Here is a 22,930-nt window from a genome sequence, read left to right as displayed (position 1 = left end):
ATAACCGAACATCCTTTGCCTGGATCCAGCTCTGCCCAGGGGTGTGTGTGGCCAAATGAATAATCCTTGATTCTCCAAAACCAACAGTTTTTCATCTGAAGACTCTTCCCCTCTCTATATTTTCTTCTCTAATATTCCATGATTCTGTGACTTATAATTGATTGATGATTGATTGGCTTCTGTCATTCAAGGAGGGAGGAATGATGTAGTAGGGAAGGTGTGGTTAATGACGGAGAAGCCTGGACAGAGGGCGCTCCTGAAACAATTTCAATTCAGCTAGAGTGAAGACCCTAGGGAAGGGAACGACAACATTCTGGAGCTGGGTATTTAATTTAAAGGGCCAAAAGTTGCTCCCGCCCAACTTCCCCAAACTAGGCTGACAAACCTCAGACTTTACTGGGAAGCCAATCTCGGGAGTCCGACTTGAGTCAAGGGAAAGAGCCCTTTCCAACAACAGCTAAGGGGCTTTGGTAGGGAGGTGCAACTGCAAGGGACGCTGGAGTTCTGGGTCATCGACAGGACTTGGGACAAAAAGAAGTTTCGCGAGGCAAAGAAATAGTGTAACTTTTCCCCATCCCTCCTCCTCCAAGCCTTCTTCTAGGATTGCCCTATTCTGCCTCTCTTAAGCCCGGTGCTGGAGTCCAGACAAGACACGGTGACTGTCAAAGGCCCTTCTCATTCTGCCTCCCTGCTCGCTGTTCGCACCTCCCCCCCCCCCCCAACCCCCACCCTCATCCTTTTGCCTCTCTGCTGTCCCGGCACTGGAGGAAGTCACTGGACGAGCGCAGTTCACGAAGCCTGGCGCTGAGACTGAGGCGCCTAGGGTTCGTCTTGGGAGCGCAGCGTTCTCCCAGGGCTAGAGTTGGGGTAAGGGTCCTTAACTGCTCATAATAAGCCGATTCTCGTAAGCGAGTGGCTTGGAAAGCAAAGTCTCAGGCAGCAGGTGAGTCCCGGGAGATCCTGATCTGTGCTTTGACCCTCCCCTCCGCTCAGCACCCTGCTTCTCTCCTCCCCAACTTTACAGAGTGAGATGCCATCCCCTGCCCGCCTGCGCCTAGTGAGCGGTTGAGAGGGAGCCCAGTCCCCCAAGCTCACGGAGGAGAGGAGATGATGGCCCAGTCGGTAGCCCCGCTGGCCTAAGAAGGGGGTCCAGGGCTTGGGCTGCAGCAGCTGGATTCAGAGGTGAAGGAAGGTGAGCCCTCCTAACAGCCATGGTGGCCCTGGGGCTCGCCCTGATCTTGCTTCTGAAATACGTGGTCTCTGGCTCCGGCGAGGCAGGTAAGGAATGGGGGCACAAGCTGCTGGGGTTAGGTGATGCGGAGAGGGGTAAAAGGAGTGTGCTTTCAGAAATCTCAAGCAGTCAAAGCAGTCAAAGCAGTCCACCTCCCCCTACCCCTTCCTGGGAAAGTGCTGGAATTAACCCTTTAAACCCTCTGCTCTCCTATCTTTCCAAATCAAATGACATCTCTTAATTTTTCCTACCCCCACCCCTCTCTCCGGGAGATATTAGGAGCTCAGGACCAGTCCAGCGGGACACTGAAAACAGAGCGAGTCTCAGGGTCTTCGAGGAAGAGAAAATAATCCGGTCGTTTGGGTCCACCACAATGATAGAGTTAGAAACCTAAGACCAGGGAATCTTGGCATGTCAGAATTGTAATGGACCTCAGAATGGATAATAATGGACCTGAGGACCATTTTTGTCAAAGCTGAAAGGAATCTTAGAACCTAGAATTGGCAGAGCTGGCAAGGCTATTAGAAATCAGCCTTTAGAACACAGAATGTTAGAGATGGACAATGTCTTCGAGATCGCCTGGATCAGAGGTTCTTAACTTTCTAAGGTGTCCTGAACACCTCTGGTAGTCTAGGGAAGCCTGTGGACCCCTCTCGGAATCATGTTTTTAAATTAAAGGAAACCAACTATATTGAAGAATACTGTGTTTTAAATAGAAAAATGTTTAAAAATAAATCTCCAGTCTAGTAGACAAGACCTAATCCAGTAGAGCCTTCATTTCATAGGAGGGGAAAGTTAATTAACAGAAGTTATAGAAGCAAGACTAGAATCCAGGTGTTTTGTCACAACCCAGCCTTGTTACTACTTCATTTACTATAGAATGGATTGGTGAGCTGGGATTAGTGAGTAGTAAATATTTCTTTAGAGATTAAAAAAACCCCACAAAATATTCCAGAAGGACTTGATTATCCCTTCTACCTCCAAATACTTTGAGATTTTAGTCAGTCAATAAGTATTTCCTAGATATCTACAGTGTGCCAAGCACCATACTAAGAATAGGAAGAAAAGTTGGAGGCTCTTGATGAATTTATGATCTAATGGGGGAGAGGATGTACAAATAACTATGTACAGACCAGCTAGATCCAGGATAAATTGGAAATAATCCACAGAGGGAAGAGAATTTGTTAGGAGAATAATAAAGAAGTAGTATATGATGGGCTGGGGAAACTGCTGAGGTTAAAGAATAGATTTTAATTTTTTTCTTGATGCTTGTCATTGAGATAAATGAAATCAAGAGACACAGAGAGAGAGACAGAGACAGAGGGACACAGAGAGATAGAGACAGAGAGTAAGAAATAGAGGAAGAAGAAAAAGAAAGCAAGAAGGAAAGAAAAAAAAATATATTGGGAAGAGGGGCAGAGAGCCACACAGAGAGACTGCCACAGAGAAACCTTCACAACTACCTCTCTCAACCTGTATTTCCATCTATAAAATAGAGATAATTTCCCAGCTTCCTTTATAGGACTGTTTTGATAATAAAATTAAATAATGAGTATCAAGTGTTTTGAAAATTATAAAACTGCTGAGATTATGTATTTACATATTTATAATTATAACATGATTAATCAATAAAATTTTATACATATATCATATATAAGATAATATATAATTGATAAGATGCAGGAAATTCTTAGGCACATTGATTCTTTGAAGCAAAACTCTTCATTCAGAAATCAAAAGCAGAACATCCTAATGGTTTGGACCAAAAATCTAGTGATCTAGGTCCTCTCCTTAACTCTTGCCTGCATTTTGTTTACCTTGGGGCAAAATTAGTTCTCCTTCCACTGTCTTGAGATCACTTCCTCCTCTACCCCTGAATTAGATAACAAGACATAGAAGCTACGAAAATTATTTTAATTACAATGACTTTGAGAAAATAGCATGACAGAGTGCTAAATGCCAGCGGAGCAAAAGAGGAAAATTGGTTGTAGCCTTAGGCACTTGACTGAGTCACAGCTAGATCTTTGTCACAACAGGGGTGACATTCTCTATCTTCAAAAAGACTGGTTTTGTTTGGACTAGAATGGTTATGATGCTGGTGCCAGACTGGCAAATCCAGTTCCCCTTTAACAGTGATGTGCTTGGAAGTTTGGTCTGGCTTGATAGCTACCCTGGGTATAGATAGGATAGGATTAAAATTCCAGATGCACTTAACCAATAGAAAAGACATTCAGAAATCAATAGACTAGAGTTAGCTTGGTATAGTAGGTAGTGTGCCAGATTTGGAATCAGAAAAACTTGCATTCAAATCCTATATCAAACACTTATTAACTATTCACTTCTGGGTAAGTCACTTAACCATTGCCTGCCTCAGTTTTCTCAACTGTAAAATCAGAATCAGAATAGAACCTATATTCCAGGATTATTGTAAGGACCAAATGAAATCATATTTGCAAAATGTTTGCAAGCCTCAAATGGCTTTATAAATGTTAGCAGTTATTAACATTTATCATTATTTTTAGCACTAAGGACATAATTAGTGCAGTGTTGGGGAACAAAAACTTTTAGCATCTCCAAGTTGGCACTCTGAACCTAAAACATATAATTATGGCTAATCGGGTCCAAAGTTAAATAAAGAACAGATCGGAGTTAAAAAGAGGACCCAAGTCAATAGATTCTTAGTCCAATCATTGGGATTGAGAGATAGGACTAATGGGCCGTAATTGACCAAGAATTCCTTCTACTATTTTGCTAAGAGGTGGTTATTCAGCATCAACTTGATAATCTTCAGTGATGGGAAAACTCACTATGTCCTGAGACAAACCATTCCATTTTGAGATGGCTCTGATTATTGAGAAATTTTTCCTCATATCCACCCAGAAATCTCAGTCTTCCACCCTTCCACCCACTGCTGTTAATTCTACTCTCCAGGGGCCAAGCAGAATTGGTCTTAGTAATGATAGAAATCATTACTAAGTACAGAGGGACAATTACTGGCCATGCTTGAGTAGAGTCAAAAAAGTTGTGGGAATCTTAGTGACAAGTTGGTTTGGGGTCTACAAAATGGCTGGACTTCTGATAAGGAGTCTTACCTAACATCATCATAGCATATCTATGAGTCTGGTTTTGATTATGAAGGCAGGTGAGTGAGTGAGAGAGAGAGAGAGAGAGAGAGAGAGAGAAAAGAGAGAAAAGAGATTTTCATACTGAGTTCTACGGTTAAACTTGGTTTTCGCTGAAAGATCAGTGGGGCTCTAAAAGGGGCTAAGGGGGGTATTTTTGCAAAAGGGATGACTGGTTTTAGATAGAATCATGGCAGAGCTGGCAGGGATGGTATTGACCATTTAATTATAAGATCATAAATTAGAACTAGAAGGAATTTTTCAAGGTCATCTAGTCCAATACCTTTAATTTTTTTAAGTTTTATTTTTATACTTTTAATATATTTTATTATTAAATATTTGATATTATTATATTTAATATTTAAATAGCATTATTTTTATATTACATGCATTTCTGAACATGACCCTTCTTGTCCCCTACCAGGGAAGCCTTTTTTAACCATAATTTTAGAAAACACCAATAAAGTCAGCTGAGTATAGTTCTCTATCTCTCATTGTCTACCTCTCTTTTCTAGTCATTACATCACTTGGTCAATACAGTGACACAGACTTAATTATTTGTTTTATTGTTCTTTTGATTTATGCAATTGTGGCTACTGTCCGTGCTATTTATATGGTCCTATTTCACCACGAATCAATCCATGTCTTACCATGGTTCTCTGATTTCCTCATGTTTGACTTAAAGAAAGATAATATTTTATTTCATTGGTGAAACAACCTATTTAGGCATTCCACAATGATGGGCACCTACCTTGCTTGTGGTTCAACAAAAATACTGCTATGAATGTTATACTTAACAGTGAACCTTTCTGCTATTGTCCTTTAACTCTTTATTTTGCACTACTTCTCTGAAATTACTTTGTATGTATTTTGTATTCAGCTTATACATACCGGATACATCAAACTATAGATACATTCTCTAAAGAAATTCCACTGGCTCCCTAGGATTCAGTATAAGATCCTCTGTTTGGTGTTGTCCTTCAAATCCTGTCTCATCCCACCCCCACCCCACCTTTCCAGTTTTATTATACTTTATGCCCTCCCATATATTCTTTTTTTAACCCTTATTTTCTGTCTTAATATCAATTTTAAGACATAAGAGTGCCAAAGACTAGGAAAACTGGATTAAGTGACTTGCCCGGGGTCACAGAGCTAGGAAGCATGTAAGATCACATTTGAACCCAAGTTCTATGACTCCACACCTGATACTCTATCCACTGTTACCTAGTTGTCTCCCTCCCATATAGTCTGCCTTCCAGTGACACTGACCTCTTTGCTGATCCTCACACAAAACTCCACCTCCTAACTCCTACCTTGTGTCTGGCTGTACCTCACGCTTGGAATGTTTTCCCTCTTCGTCTCCATTTCCTGGCGTTCCTGGTTTCCAGATCCTAAATAAAATCCCACCTTCTATAGGAAACATTTCCTAATCTTTCTTAATGCTAGCCCCTTCCCTCTGTTAATTATGTATTTGTATTTTATTTTGTCTACATTGTGTTTCTATATATCTGTTTGGAAGCTAACTTCAGTAGATTGTGAACTCAATTCAGGAACTGTCTTTTGCTTCTCTTTAGGTTGCTAGCATTTAGCACAGTTCTTGGCACATAGTAGGTGTATAAGAAATATTTATTGATTGTTTCCTTCAATAGACTAGGGACTGGCTTCCTTCCTTCCTTCCTTCCTTCCTTCCTTCCTTCCTTCCTTCCTTCCTTCCTTCCTTCCTTCCTTCCTTCCTTCCTTCCTTCCTTCCTTCCTTCCTTCCTTCCTTCCTTCCTCTTTCTTTCTTTCTTTCTTTCTTTCTTTCTTTCTTTCTTTCTTTCTTTCTTTCTTTCTTTCTTTCTTTCTTTCTTTCTTTCTTTCTTTCTTTCTTTCTTTCTTTCTTTCTTTCTTTCTTTCTTTCTTTCTTTCTTTCTTTCTTTCTTTCTTTCTTTCTTTCTTCTTTCCTTCCTTCCTTCCTTCCTTCCTTTCTTCCTTTCTTTTCTTCCTTCTTCCCTACCTTCCTTTCTTTTTTAGGGTTAACACAATTTATACAACCTCAGTCTTTGAAAGGGAAGTTTGTTATGTGGGTTTTAGAGATATATACATGTCTATAATAAGAAGCTGCTTTTCTTAGTCTGGCTTCAGCCTCTCTTTTCAGGCTGATTACACATTATTCACTCTCTTCTCTTTCTCTCTCTGTCTCTGTCTGTCTCTGTCTCTCTCTCTCTCTGTCTGTCTGTCTGTCTCTCTCTCTGAAACTGCTTTCATTTCTTTTCCCTGTATCGTCCAGGAGATGGAGACCAGTTGCCAAGATCTTAGTTTTTGTTTTTTTTTCTTTCTTGTCAAGCTTCAAACCAACTTTTACATTCTCGGCAACAGGCTTCTTAATTCTTCTGTGTTTTATACCATCAGAGTAGTACCATCTGCATATAATGAGGTTGTTTTATTTCTCCTGGCAACCTTCTGGCTTTTGATTCATCCAGCCTGGCAATTCACATGACATACTCCGCAAATAAGTTAAAAGGATGCAGTGACATTATACAGCCTTGTCATATTCCTTTCCCCATCTTTTTTTTTTAACTTTTACCTTCCACTTTAGAATCAATACTATGTATTGGTTCTAAGGGAGAAGAGTAGTGGTAAGGACTGGGCAATGGGGGTTAAGTGACTTGCCTAGGGTCACACAGCTAGGAAGTATCTGAGGGCAGATTTTCCTTTCCCAATCTTAAACCAATCATAAGTTCCCTGTTCAGTTCTAATTTCTTAACTACATATAGGGTCCTCAGAATACAAGTAAGATGAATTGGTCCTCTGGCTATTTGATTATTGACCATGTTTTCTTGTGATCCACATATTCAAAGGCTCTAGTATAATCAATGAAGCAGAAGTAGATGATTTTCTGGAATTTTCTTGCATAATCCAGTGAATGTCAGAATTTCATCTCTTATTCCTCTGCCTCTTCAAAAAGCAGCTTGCTCTTTTGGTAATTCTCAGTTCACATATTGCTGAAGCCTAGCTTACAGACTCTTAAGCATAACCTTCCTGATTATGAAATGAGTGCACTTGTTTGGTAATTTAAATGTTTTGTGGCATTGCCTTTTTTTAGAATTGGGACATAAACTGATCTTTTCCAATCCAGTGGCCATTATTGAGTTTTCCAAATTTTTTAAAATACTGAGTACAGTAACTTCAATAGCATTATCTTTCTTTACAGAGCTAAATAAAGACCAATTGAAATTATGCTTTAATTCATATAAGTACTATTTGCATTGCTTGTAGTCAGCTGTTAAATGGTAAAGGTATAAACAATAACATTAAATATATTTGCATAAAATTAAGTATATAACTGTATAATGCTTAAATAAACAATGAAAAATGTGAAGCCTACATAAAATTTTAACATAGAAAAACAACCAAATAAAATGTAAATATGGAAAGTTAAAAAACTGATATGAAATTATTTTAACCATTTTAAACTGGCTTGAACTGATTCAAACTAAAATGAACTGATTGGAACTGTTTTTTTGTTTGTTTGTTTGTTTTTTGGTATCAACTAGTTTTAACTGATTTTAACTGATTTGTATAAACTGGATTGACCTGGCTTAAACCATATTGAATCCATTTTAACAGATTTAAGTGGAATTGAACCAGTCTAAATTAGATCAAAGATTTGAACAAGTTCAAACCAGATTAAACTGATTTAAACCAGTTTAAACTGGTTTAAACTATACTGCATCCATTTTACTGGTTTCTAAAAACTATTTGGAACCAGTTTTTACTGATTTGAACTGATTTAAACCAAATTGAATTGGTTTGAATGATTTAATCTGCTTCAAACAGAAACCAAGGGAAACATTTCAATATGAAAATATAACAGCTATATAAGGGAGATGTAGTAGTAGTCTCTCAGTAACCAAGGATGACAATTGTCTTTGTGCGCTTTCATCTGTGATGTAGATGAGTGTGCACAAAAACACTTGTGCGTGAAGGAGATTTAAGTGGAAAAGTCGATGCACAGAGACAGTCCCACTCTCTCGGTGTTGGAAGCCTGGGTCCAGTGGCACTAAAGTCATTACACCTGGAGACTTCCTCAGCTGCATTGGATGGCTGTGTTGTCTTTTGTGCTCCAACAAGCCCTAAGCACTCCACAGTGCTTTGCTACATCGCCCTCTCAGCCGTTGAACCTTCTTATTGGTTTCTTCCATCTATTTGGCTGAAACAGTCTTCACATGCTGGGTGAGCAAAGCCTTAGTTCACCAAGGGGTCTACGACCCGATGGCTACCCTCACGAGGTTTAGCCGGCTTGTTGAAGCCGTCGCCGGGGTGTGGCCGCTGCCGCATGTTAGCAGCTACTAGGAGCCACAAGTGAGAGCTGGGTGTCAGGTGAGGGTCAGAGGTTGGAGAGCTGCCCTAGGAGGGCACGACAAGTTCTCCAAACCAGAGATACCACTCCTCCCTGAGCACCCCGTACACCCCAAGGGAGATGTAGTAGATATTGATACTAGGAGAATTATGGTAAAGGGGAAATGTTAGAGAGATAACACCAGGAAGCAAGCCAGGGAAGGAGTGGATCTTGAGCCCCACCCCCTGTACTACTTCCTGTTTCTAAGTTTTTCTGGTTGATTGAAGATTTCAAGATATATTCAAATTCAGGAAACAAAGTTATCTTTCCCTAAAGGGAGATGTGATAGCAATGCTGATAGATTTCTTCTGGGCTAAAAACCCAAACTCTTTTCAGCACATAGTCTTATGAATAAGGCAATTGCTAGGGAGAGCCTATTATCCACCTTTTGGTCCAACAGCCAGAGAAGGAATCCCCTTAGCCAGCTCAAGCTGCTCAACTGCTTTTTCCCAAGGTTCCATGGAACTGTCTCCTCATCTCAGTTGATTGGCATTTCACAAAGTTCTGAGCTCCTTTTCTTTTTGCAAATGCATTTGTCACTTCTCAAAATCTTCATTTACAAATCCCCGTTTTCTGACTTAAGCAGAATTTACAGCCAGTAATTCTGCACTGCTTTTTCATACTTACCTTTCATTTTACTACTGTCTGCTGTCGAAGCTATGATATTATACTATTTTAAAGTATTCCACAACCCCTCAAAATAAAAATCCTAGTCTGTCTTTACTATCCTAATTTCTCTAACCCTATTCTAAGATTTGGGATTAAGGAAAATGGGATAGGTCATAGAAATGCAATACAGAAATATGGTTTTGAAAACAATAGTAACCAATGCAACAAATTAAACAGTTTGTTAACAACAACACAACTTCCTTATTTCCTAATGAATTCTAAGTAAAAGTTTTTTTATAAATAATATCCATTCCTAACATTACTATGTAGCTTAATTTATGTTAACTATGCTATCCATCTGTCCTTTATCTATCTAGAATTTTAAATGATTTTCCTAATCTTGCTTTGTGTGTTAGTTGTTAGCATGTCAGTAACTTAACCTTATACTGTTAGAATGTTAGCTCCATTAGTATTTTACAAATGTACATAGTTTTGTCTGTATAAGTTTTATATATGTACAATTATGATACATTTTGTATGTGAGTTCTGTTTAAAGTCATACAGATAAGAAAATGTCCTTTGTTGGTTTGAATTCTCCACAGAAACTCACAGTTATATCAGTATGAATTTTGTGTGTGTTCTAATTATGAGATATTACATACTTGCCTAATCCATGAGATTCCTTTCCACGCTGTGCTTATGTGTGATTGTATATGTGTATGCATACATGTATGAAGTTAACATGCATGATGAATTCTTACATGACCTCATCACCATCAGTACTAGATTTCAAAGTTTTTCCATGTCTTTGGTGTTGATTATAGAAAACACACATGTCTTGGGCTTTTCATCTGTGCAGCTTACACATGTTGTCTGTCATCTCACCTTGATTGAAGTCCCATGTTCTTTAACATATAGGAACATGCATGTGTGTAAGCTCTTTGTATGCCTGTGTGTAAAATGGATTTTTCCTTGTTTGCTTGTGCATGGAAGTAAGTTTAAATTCTTCATGTGTGCCTGTCAGTCTTCAATGGTTTGATTCTTCATGCATGGATGTATGCTTTTCTGTGTGATAATCTTCATGTATGGGCATATGTAGTTTGTTGTACTAAGTAGATTTTTAATATCTTATGATTTTGAACTGTGATATTATCTTATATCATTTGATGTTTAATTTTTTACAAGGGGTTTCATTTCATGTAGATTTGGCTTCTTTGATATTTTTATATTGGGCGATTATTTTGACTTTTGAATTTTTCTTGGAGATAGAGTTTTCCTTTATTCTATGGTTTTTATTTTCTTGTTGTAATAGATAGAATTATACATGATGTAATGTGTTTGCAGAGATGTGCCTTCTATATTAAGTAATTTTGTTTCATTCTTAATGTTGTAAGCAAAGATCTTTTATTATTGGAGCTAATATCTTCATATTTGGAGCTATTTCATCATTTTTTTTCAGTGCTTATATTCTGTTTTAACTTGTACTCTTGTGTTGTTGTTCTTGTGTTGTTGTGTGCAATGCTTTCACTTTGTTGTTTTTCTTTTACTCTCATGTAATGATTTCCATTTGTAGGGACAATTGTTAAGATATTATTGTTGTTGGGACCATTGGCAATACTTTAGATTTTTCTTATGCATTGTCTTTATGATGTTATATCTTGTTCTTCTATATCGCTGGTAATATTACGAAAGTAATGTTTTACATCATTGTGGCTATATTGTTGTATCTTGTGAGATGTCTGAAACTATGAAGTAATGTCTTCATGATATATCCTCCCTCTCTTCCTCCTCCTGGTAGAGATTTGTTTTTAGGTGGAGGATGAGAGATATAGGTAACCAGTTTCAGTTCTCATCTATAAGTTGGTATATAACAGATTCATCCAATGTGGGTAAGTGCTTCAATAGCATCCTAGATGTTTCCCATCTTCCATTACTGGGGTGTTTGTACTTATTATAGTTCTGAAGTTAGAGTTTTTCAATAAGAGCTTAGGGGTTTTCCTGGTGTAATTAAATTCCTTAGTTGTTCTTCTGTCAGATTTTTATACTTTATATAGTCTTTGTTCTCACAAAGTTTTGTATTGTATATTACTCTATGGAACTCAAACTAATCCTGATTTAAATCCTTCTCAACAGATGGTGTTTGTCATGTTATGTTGTTGAAGTTAGAGAAGAGATGTGAAATTGTACATCTATCTCTCCTTCAGTTTGTTCATTAATATGTTTCTTCCCATTCATAAACACTGTCCGTATAGGTAGGATAATTTAAAAACATGCTAGATACTTCTTCATCCTCAATATTTCTCTGAAGGTCTAATTTCTGTACAAATTCTTCATAACTATCAACTCCAAACATAGCAAACATTTCCTCCATTAATAAGGAGTCTTCTCTGTCCCACATGATATCATCATCATAATTATATTCATAAGATTTTGTTTGTTCTGGATCTAGGTATTACTTGGCCCATTTGTGTCCTACATATCACAATCTTTGTTAACTTTCTCATAAAGCTTGAAAAATTCATTGGGTTCTTGTTCTTCATCATTGTTTTGGTCTATTATTATTACACCATTTAGTAATGAATACGCTTGGTCTGAGTCTGACTCTTGGCCACTGAATTCTGTAATCCTTATGTTTTTCATTGGATTTTGTTCAGTGCCATGTAAACTTGTATCAGATGTTGTTAACTCAGATTTTATCTGTTGATCTAACCCTATGTCACCTGCTTTTATATTTCCCAATTCTGTTTCTAGTTGTTTCTCATTAACAAGCTCTAGATTTGTGTTTTGTGGTGATAAACTTGATAGTATGGGGTTTACTGCTTCTTGCAGGTATCCAATGCTGTTACTGAAATTCACAGGTTCTACACTGTCTTTTATCTCAAGGTTTTGTTCATCTGTCCTCTCATTTGACTTTGTTGAGGTAGAAACCTTTCCCTCTATGATGGTATACTTAGGGAGTGACTTTAGTACAGCTACACTCTCCCCGGTGTCACTGGGATATGTGTATTCATTCTTCCCCACTGTACTTCATACATATGATTCAGGTTTTTGTGTTGGTAAAGAACCAACCATCATGCTGTCACTTTGTACCACACTTTCATCTTCTGCTATTTGTATGGTTGGACCAGTTAAATTTTCTTGGTTTAATTCATTTACTGACTGATCTCTATTTACATTTGAGTCTATATTGTCTTTTCCTTCTTTGGAATATGAAATCAAACCATAGCTATTTGTTATTTCATATACTTTGACTTGGTCAGACCTTCCCTCCATTTAGAATGTTGGCTTCATGGAGGTTTCTTGAACCCTTGGCCATCAATGGCAGTTGTGTCCTGCATTCTATCTGCATTTTCAAATCTAACTGATGTTATACTTCCAATGCTTTGAATATTATCACTATTAACGGTATTTTCAACTTCCTTTCCCTTTAGATTTGAATATTCCAAGTTGTTTTGTATAGGGTGAAAAATTTCAGCTTCTGGGTTCAAGTTAGATATTTTCTCTAAGGGAGTCTGTACCAAATAGCTTTTTGAATTTTTAATTGGTTCAAGTGGGGTTTTATCCATGTCTGTGAGATTAGTTACATTGTTTATAGCTCCTCTAGATACATTTGCCATAGTAACCTTAATCTGTGCTTTTATTTGGTTATTTTGTTGCAGGGAATTGAAAATGTGTATTTCTGTCTCTTCCAACAACTTACAGTTATTTTTATGCAAGTTTTCATGAATTCTCTTTCTCTCCTTTTCAATCCCTGAACCCAATCTGCACTGAAAGAAGTTTTCTAAATAAGTTTTGATCTGTTTTTTGCTTTTCTCCTGACTGGTTACTATACCCCTTCTGTATGAGTCTGAAAAATCATTTCTCAACTATGCTGTCATATATTTAATCTCCTGATCTAACTCCTTTTACTTGTCTCTGCTTTTCACTTATATTTTGATTTGGTTTTTCATCATAACTTCTCACAGACCCAATAAATTCCTTTTTAGGTACTACCCCTGTAATTTATTTTCCTTTTATAGTTTTATGTTTCACTCCTGCAAGTCCCTTATTAATTGTCAAACTCTGCCATTCCAAACTCTGCCATGTCTTTGCTTATTTTCAAATATCTTAAAATTCTGGCTTCATAAAGGGTGTCTTCCCTTGGCCAAAACCTCTGAGTATTTGGGTTTTTCACCTGTTTTTATGGCCAATTTCATTCTGTCAAGGTTCAGTGTTTCTTGTTTCAAATTGCAATGCTCACAGCACAAATTTGATTTGGATCTATGATATGTTCTTCCCTGTGTACTGTTGCCTTTGTTGTTTTGTTCATATTTCTTTTTAAGATAACAATCTTTAATCAAGTGACCAACTTTGTGGCATAAAAAACATTTTCTTGTTTCTCTCTGACCTCTCTGTTGCTGGTATGAGGATCTAGAGTAAGTTTTAATCATTTGTAAGTTTTGATCTGTTCAATCTCCTTTTGTTTAAGAGATTGCTCTATATTTTCTAACTTTTGTCTTAACACTGTCTTTTCCTGCTCCTGTTCTTTATGGCTGTCAAATAAATAAGTAGTTGCATCTTGTAATTCATTAATTGTGATATTATCGTATATAGGAAAATAATTCCTAAAGAATTTCTTTAGATGAAAGTTATAACCTCTCAGGAATTGTCTCCTAACATGTGCCACTGATTCTAATGAGTCCTGATTTAGACCCATGATAGATTCAACTGTCTCAGCAAGTCTATCAATAAAAGTGGCAGGATGTTCATCTTTCTCTTGGCTTAACTTATCAAATTTGCTCCAAGCATTGGGCTTGGAACAAAAGGACTTTATTGCTTGCAGGAGGTCTCCCCTACATTTCCTCAGGTATACAAACTAGTGGAAATAGCAAAATCAAAATCTTCTCTTTCCTCCTCTGTGGGCCAACTAGTCAGGGAATTGTCCTTCCTGGTCTTTTCAATGAATTGTCTGTGCTCGTGGGGGCTAAATAATTCAGATAAAAGAAAATCCAAATCCTGAAAATCTGGTTCAAAGATTTTAAAGGCCCTTTTCAGCTCCTTGAGTGCTTGGTAAGGCTTGTTTATAAACTTTGAGAATCTGCGTTTTATTGAATACAATTCCTAGGTGGAAAATTGTTTGTGGATTCTGGAATGGACAACACCAGCTGAGTCAGAAATCTTAGCAATATCCCTAAGAGGTAGGATCTTTTTGATTTCTGTATCTTCCTTAGTTTTTCCCTCTGACCCTTTCTTATTCTGGTCCTTTGATTTCTTGTCTTTGTTCTCTTTATCTACCAGCACTGTTGTCTTTTTCTCATGTCCATATTGAGCCTGTCCTTTCAGATATTCCTCACACATCTTCCTGACCAGTTATTCCAAGTTGTTTTCTACTACTAGAATCCGGACTGCCTTTTTAGGTGTCACAAATTTAAGGATATTCCTGATATATGTTAGTGTCTGGATTGCTGCCCTGGCAAATCATAGGCTTGTGTGATTATTTGCCATACCACTGTGTTATTAGTAAATGGCATAGTTGTTATGAAAGCAATTGAGTTAGCTATCATTCCTATAGCATCCATCACCACACCAGTAACTGAATTGTACAAAATATTGTAAACCCAGTAGCAGGCAAAAGCAGCCAATATCATAACTCCACACACTATTTGCAGCATCCTCTTCTTTACTTTAATCTATATCTCTTAGCCTGGGGTGGGTCAGACAACTCTTGGGGTGCCAAATTGTAGTATATATTTATACTAGGGGAATTATGGTAATGGGGAAATGTTCAAGAGGTAACACCAGAAAGCAAGCCAGGGAAAGACTAGATCTTGAGCCCCTCCCCCTGTACTACTTCCTGTTTCCTTCCAACTGTCTTAAAATATTCTTCTCAGAGATGGTAAGCTCAAAGATTTCCCCTAATAACCAAACCCCACAATCAAATATTTTAACTAAGAGGGCTTTTATTCTTTTGGGTAGAGGAGGTAAGGAGAGTGTAGGGATAAGAGGAAAATAGGTCTCCCTAAATTTTCTAAGTTATCCTGGTTGATTGAAGATTTCAAGATATATTCAAATTCAGGAAACAAAGTTATCTTTCCCTAAAGGGAGATGTGATAGCAATGCTGACAGGTCTCTTCTGGGCTAAAAACCCAAAAGTCTTTTCAGCACATAGTCTTATGAATAGGACAGATGCTAGAGAGAGCCTATTATCCACCTTTTGGTCCAACAGCCAGAGAAGGAATCCCCTTAGCCAGCTCAAGCTGCTCAACTGCTTTTTCCCAAGGTTCCATGGAACTGTCTCCTCATCTCAGTTGATTGGCATTTCACAAAGTTCTGAGCTCCTTTTCTTTTTGCAAATGCATTTGTCACTTCTCAAAATCTTCATTTACAGAGAGCCTATGTGGAGAGTCACAAGGAGAGCTTATTGCTATGAAAAATAATAGTTAATTTAAAAGAAAATGTAGAATACATGGTTATGAGAGAAGCTCTAAGAGTGGAAAAATCTCATTATGATGTAGCTTATTTAGCTGGAAAATTTATGAGGCTTATCAGATCTCTTCCTGGTTGAAGAATATATAGCATCTTCAATGTATTAGATGGAATAGATCTTATTCCAAAAAGGTTTAAGGATCATATTCAGTAGATTAGATTTGATCTTGGCTGTATTGGATCAAAAGTATCCCAATCAAAAATGAAAAGGGAGAATTTACTGATTTAACAGCAATGGAAAAGGTTTTGGATGAGTTACTTAGATATAGCTATTTAAACTAACAGATGAGAAAGAAAATGAAATATTAGCTTATTTGACTTATCAAGATATTTATAGTATTGAGGGGCAGCTAGGTGGAAACTTCCTAGCTATTTGACCCTTGATTAGTTTTTTAAACCCTTACCTTCCTTCCTAGAATCAATACTAACTATTGCTTCTAAGACAGAAGAGTGGTAAGGGCCAGGCAGTGGAAGTTAATTAACTTTCCCAGGGTCACACAGCTAGGAAGTGTCTGAGGTCAGATTTGAACAGAGTACCTCCAGCCTCTGGCCTAGCTCTTAATCCATTGAGCAACTTGTATGCCCCCATAGTATTGATTCTAAGAAGAAAGGTAAGAGTTATAAATATATGTATAGCCATAGTATTCAAGCTTTCCATGAATAGATTCTTATTGCCATCAAGGTTCCAGAAGAAACCAAATTAAAAATGCCAACTTCTAAAGAGACTGTATAACAGTACCTATAAAGAACACAAAGGGACCTATTGGTATTTAGTCATGTAAAGGAATAAGATAATATAAGTACCAAAATGTATGAAGAAATGAGCACTACTTTGTCTGAAAGTAAGCCTATTATTCATCCTGATCAAGAAGGGAATCTATAACCCAGTGAATCAAGTGAAATTACCACCTGAATTGTCCTGAATATTAAAACTCAAATGATTTCAATGAGTTTTGTCAAGTTGGCTTAATTTCCTCTATGGTGAGACTCATATGGACTAAAAAAAAAAAATATCCATTAAGCAATTTTGCACCCAATTTGGCATCAGAATGAAGATTCAAACCAATTTAATCTGGTTTCAACCAGTTGAAATTGGTTCAATTCAGTTTAAACCAATTTGACACTGTTTAAAGTGGTTCAAACTAGTTCAAACTGATTCAATTGGACTTAAACCAGCTAAAATCAATTTATTGTGCCAAGTTCTAAAGAAGACTCTATAACATTTCTTTTAAAGAATACAAAGAGGCCTATTGGTTTATTTGTGTGAAATAAAACAAGATATGGAAAGATACAAAAACTATTGACTCTCAGACAGAGCACAGAATTTCTCCATGGCTAATTGCTATTTGATTAAGGTTCAGTCATTTTATTAATTTTTTTTAAATGTACAAGTTCAGTGACTTCAAAAAAGTTGGAATGCCCTTGCCCTAAAGAGCAGTTCCAAGTTTTAACTCTATAACCACAATGGCCCACAGGAGAACTTGGAAGGAGTTCAGAGGGAAGCTACTGAGATGCCTCCAGGAATGTCTAATGAAGCTCCTGAGAAGAGACTAAAGGAAGTTAATTTATAGATTCTTTGAATTGCAGGATGTTATTTCTGAGAGAGATGGCAGAGGTCATTGAATTTCAAAGTTGGAGGGGACTTTTGAAGGAGAGAACATAGATGGCTAGAATGGGAAGGAGCCTTAGAATAGAGACTAGAAATAGAGGGCAGGAAGATAAATTGTTGGAATAGAAAAGGGGTCTTGAAGGTCTTGGATCCCAATGCCCTTATTTGACATAGGAGAGAATGGAGGCTGAGGTTCAGAAAGATCCAGGCCTTACTTGAGCTCACATGGTAGGTTCATGGTGGCAGATTTACCACCTTATTTATGGGCTACTTCTTTTCTTCTTTCCCTAATGAGAGGGTAAGCTCCTTGAGGTCTGGAAGCCTTCTAGTTTCTCTGATGGCAACCAGAGCCAAACTGGATGCACCCTAACTAAGCCTTCATAAATTCAGCCTGAATGAATAATGATGAGATTTCCTATGTTGATAGCATTTCAACGTTTATAATTTGTATCATTCACAACAATTCTGGGAGGCAGGTGGTTCAAGATTATCATCTGCTTTTTCAAGATGATGGGTGAATAAAAACAACCTGACTCAGAAAGGTGAAGCAATTTACCCAGAGACACACAAAATCCAGTTTCTGGATCAGAAACTCCTTGTTTTAAGATTCTCAGACCAGTGTTATATATACTCGAATCATGTTATAGCATGCTGTTTTTCTGATGAGGGTGTGAATGAGTCCCCCCATGGGCCTCCCTGGCCCTGAAGTGCTGTTTATTTAGTGACCCTTTCACCATTTGCAGGGTTCTTCTGTAGGCTCTATGAACTCTCTTAATCTCTATGTTCCTACTCTTCTGGGGCTCCTCAGAACTCCTATAGCCTAGCAGGATTACAAGATGCCTTACTTGCCTGCTATGTACCTACCTTCCCCTGAGAGCAATCCTGAACTCTTCAGACTCATTTCTGCTCTGAGTTAGTAGGACCTGAGTTCAAACCTTACCTGAGCCATTTACTAGCTATGTTATCCTAGGCAAGTCTTTGCCCTCTTTGTCTCAGTTTCTTCAACTGAAAATGAGGGAGGTAGAAATTGTTAGCCTCTAAGGTTCCCTTGAGCTACAAATCCATGATCCTATGACAGCTCTAAATCTACTTCAAAAATGCTCCCTCCAACAATGGATGACATTCTACCATTAACAATTCACACCTTTAGATTTTGAAGAGTTTCCATTGTTCTGAAGACCCCTAGAAGAATGGGAGATCATACTTTAATCCTTGATAGAGAATATACGATGGCAGGGTTTATTTAGATTTACAGTTGAGAATCATAGATCACTGGATCATAAATTTGGAACTGGATAAGACCTCGAAGGTCATTTTAGACCAAACCCATAAAGAAAATGTCAAAGGATTTTCTCAAAATCAAGTAAGTAGTGAATGGTAAAAACTGGTGAATGAAGCTAAATCCTCTATTCCTAGTATAGAGTTTATTCTTTGTGCTGGGCTTCCTCCAAGAAAGTTAGAGCTGGAAAGAACCTTGGAGATTGGGCGGTCCAAGGACTCAATCTGAGGTCAGGGAGCTTATTGTTTTTAAAACACATATTTTGATAATTGGGCTCTTCTATAACCCTCTGTATTTTATATTATGCATTTAAAAACATTATCCTGAGAAGGGGTCCCTGGGTTTTCCTAGGCTGCCAAAGGGGTCCATGACACAAGCAAGATTAAGAGCCTGATTGAACACTTGCTCTATTCTTCAGAGCCCTAACACAGGCTAAGGGTGGCCCTAAATAAACTACATCCACTTTGCTCTCAGCACCATTACCTTCTCTTTAAGAACTGACTTTCCCTATTTCAGCTAATGCACCCAGGGCAGTTTTTGTTGGGAACTACCCTTGTTTTGTTTTGTTTCTGAGCCATTGAACTTTCTGCCAGTTGGTAAGAAATAAGAAGCTATAATAATTAGCTATTTGTCATTGAACTATAGCCGATCTTCCTGCATCTGCATGCTGTAGGATTCCAAGGAATGGTTATTAACCATGACAGAACTACTAAGCAAGTACCTTCTGGGCAACTTTTTCATGTGGGGGATCTCAAAGCACTCATTAGTGTTCATGAATGATAAAATCTTGTTGAAAAAGGAAAAGGATTTCTCTCATAGTCCTCACCTTCCCCATGCTTTCCTTCTATTCCTTTTTAATCTAGAACTGTTATTCACATTTTGATAGAGGAGTTCATTTGAATAAATGAATGGTCGGAATTATCCCTATACCCTTCCCTCAAGAATTACTGATAAGTGGGGAAAGCCTCAGATACTTCCTAGCTGAATGACTTTAGGTAAGTCATTTAACCCCAAATATCTTGTCCTTACCTTTCTTCTTCCATAGAACCAATACTTAATATAAATTCTAAGGCAGAAGATAAGGGTTGTTCTGTTTTGTTTTTTTAAAGAGGGAATATGGATGTCAGTAACTGAACAGGTTGCGGGGTGGTATAGATAGACTTTTCAAACCAAGGTTAATGACTCATCCAAGGTCATACCATTAATCAGGGATGTACAAGTAAGTAAACAGCTGTAATCTTTAGTATCTTTTTGCTTGAGGACATTTTGACCAATATTTGCTGCTGGTGTGGAGTCTTAAGACTTCTATCCAATTAATTGACTTAATAAAAGCTGACATTTCCACAACACTTTTCAATTTATAAATCATTTCCCTCACAGTGAACCCTGGAAGCAGAGATATATTGGTAAACATTTAACAATCAACTGGAGGTAGAGGGAATGTACCCACACGCTTTTAGTTTAATCTGCATTACTAACATTTTCCCAATTATTTTCTTAAGTCTAAACAGTCAACAAAACAATAAATCAAGGTCCAATTTGTTTTGTTTTTGTTTTTAAAAATATTTTTCTTAGTTGCATGTAAAAATAATTTTAACAGTTTTTTAAAATTTGGAGTTCCAATTTTTTCTCTCCCTTCCTCCCTCCCCTTGCCCCCCAGAAAATAAGCAATATGATATAAACTATATATTTTAAGCCATGCAAAACACATTTGTATATTAATTATGTTATGAAAGAAAACACAGTCCTCCCAAGAAACACCAAAAAGAAAGTGAAAAAGAATATGCTTTAATTAGCATTCAGAGCCTCTCAGTTCTTTCTCTGGAGGTGGATAGCATTTTTCATTCCAAATCCTTTGTATTTGCCTTAGGTCACTATATTGTAGAGAACTAAGTCATTCACAGTTGATCATCATACGTTGTTGCTGTTGCTGTGCAGTGTTCTCTTGGTTCTTTACTTTGCATCAGTTAATGTAAGTCTTTCCAGGTTTTTCTGAAATCCTGCTGCTTATCATCAATATTAATAACTATATTTGTTCATCCTTTCACCAACAGATGGTCATCCCCTCAATTTCCAATTCTTTGCTGCCATCAAAAAAACTGCTATAAATGTTTTTGTACAAATAGGTCTTTTATCTTTCTTTTTAAAAATATTTTTGGGGTGCAGACATAGTTGTGATATTGTTGAGCAATTTTGTAGCCCTTTGAATACAGTTCCAAATTGCTTTCCAGAATGGATCGGTTCACAACTCCACCAGTTGTGCATTAGTCTCCCAATTTTCCCACATGACTTCCAACATTTGTCATTTTCTTTTTTTGTTGCATTAGTCAAGGGCATTAACAATAGGAGGAGGTATGAAGATCAGGATCAACTTTGTGTATGGGCCATGTGGCACTGGATCTGAGTCTTGAAAGAAATGATAAAGAAGGTAGAGATGTGAAAGAAGTCCATTCCAAGTATGGGGGAATGAGGGTCAGTGGACAATCCAATACTCTTTCTACCATACCACACTGCCCATCAGTTTAACTCCAGTGTTTACAGAATGACTACTGCATGCCTCACCTTCTTCTAGGTTCTTAGGAATGTAGAAAGGAAGACAAAGTTTCTGCTCACAAAGAACTCAAAGTTCCTTGTAGACTGAGGAGATGAGATTTATATCCATGCAATAATTGAAGAAAAATGCCAGAGGGGACATCCTTCATAGGTTCAAAGACAGAGAAGTGCATTTAGGATTACAAATTGATTATGTTAAATGATCAATGGGGAGACTAGTCTCCCAGTGATCATCAGGGGGGATTGTAAACCTTAAAATTTCACAGACTTATGAATGTTAAAAATTTTACTCCACATTGAGGAATCCTCCAATTCCCTACTTGAAATAATCCTACCAGATAGTGAGAACTCTACTTGAATGTGAAAACTCCTTGCTATGGGAGTATCCCTACTCCACCCCTACTTAAGACTGCTTTAGGGGAGAAAACTCCTTGCTATGGGAGGACCTCGATTCCACCCTTACTTAAGACTGCTTTAGGACAGAAAACTCCTTGCTAAACAATGAAAGTACTTGAAAACCATACTTATAAAGGAAAGGAGTTCTTTGAGCCATGCCTGTTTTTGGAATTGATACAATGGGATGCTAGGTGCCTATAAAGGTGGGGAAACTTGTAAACTACTTAGACCTAAAAGGTGAAAACTTACTCAGAGGTTTTCTCTTAATGAAATTAGTCGACACAGCAGCATTTTTTTTCTGACTTACCAAAGAGATTAATCTACTCAGTTGTGAATTCAAAATGGGCAGTCCTTTGGAAAACAACTACAGTGATTGGTAGATAGAAGAACTTAGGGGAGGTGACATAGGAGATTTTGCCCTTAAAAATAAGAATTCAGATTGAGGAGAGGAGCATTCTGAAGCATTCAGATTGAGGAGGTCATTCTGAAAACATTCAGATTGAGGAGGACTCATTCTGAAACATTCAGATTGAGGAAGGACTGATTCTGAAACATTCAGATGGAGGAGGGAGCTGGTGAAAGCAGCTGAGATGATGCTGGCCTGGTGTTACTAGAATCCTTGCTTAGGTAGACCTTGTGGTGAGTGTTAAAAGACTGACTGACTGATCTCTCTCTCTTAAGACTCAGGTCTAGGCCATGTTGGCTTAAGGCCCTTCATACTTTTTTCCTTTTCTCTCTTTCTCTCTTTTCTTTAATTCCACATTTGTATCAATTAAAATCTCTATAAAACCCAGTTGACTTGGGTATTTGAATAATTGGGAATATTTCCCTGGTGACCACCTTATATTTGATTTAAAACCAAGACACTGTAGTGAAACATTTTCTGTGCTCAAATTTACTCACCCTCTCTTACATCTATCACAATTTATATCTTCCACCATTTTAACTCACTACAGTTTATGGGCTTCACTATTTTAAATCTCACAGATGGAAGGGATCTCTGAGGCCATGTAGTCTAATTCATTTTACAGGCGAGGAAACTGAGACTTATAACAATTAAATGACTTACCCAAGGTCATGTAGGTAGCAAGCATCAGAGGCAGGATTCAAACCATCAGACACCAAATTCAGGGCTTGTTACACTAAAGCAAGCTTGTATCCTAACCTGGGCTACAGGCAACGGGTACTCTTGGAATACAGAAAGGGGAGAGACCATCCTAGGGCTGGTTATCAGAAAAGGATTCATCAAATTTTATACTAGACTTAAAAAACTGCCTACACAAGT

The 22,930-nt window shown here is 37.6% G+C and overlaps 1 protein-coding gene across 2 annotated transcripts in view; it reads left to right on the top strand.

Moving 5' to 3' along the window:
- Positions 1 to 281: 281 nt before the first annotated feature.
- Positions 282 to 22,930, top strand: part of LOC100026375 (netrin-4-like) — a 72,453-nt gene continuing 49,804 nt past the window's right edge. The window contains exons 1-2 of one of the 2 annotated variants that reach the window (XM_007500282.2): positions 282 to 560; positions 1,025 to 1,278. In XM_007500282.2, coding sequence (XP_007500344.2) covers positions 1,212 to 1,278 — 67 coding nt within the window. In that variant the 5' untranslated portion in view covers positions 282 to 560; positions 1,025 to 1,211. Of the gene's footprint in view, positions 868 to 1,024; positions 1,279 to 22,930 lie in introns of both variants that reach the window. The other variant, XM_007500281.2, reaches the window with a different exon arrangement.

This window comes from Monodelphis domestica, chromosome 7 (genome assembly GCF_027887165.1).
Source record: "Monodelphis domestica isolate mMonDom1 chromosome 7, mMonDom1.pri, whole genome shotgun sequence".
Lineage (NCBI taxonomy): Eukaryota > Metazoa > Chordata > Mammalia > Didelphimorphia > Didelphidae > Monodelphis > Monodelphis domestica.
This window is presented reverse-complemented; position numbering and strand designations above follow the sequence as displayed.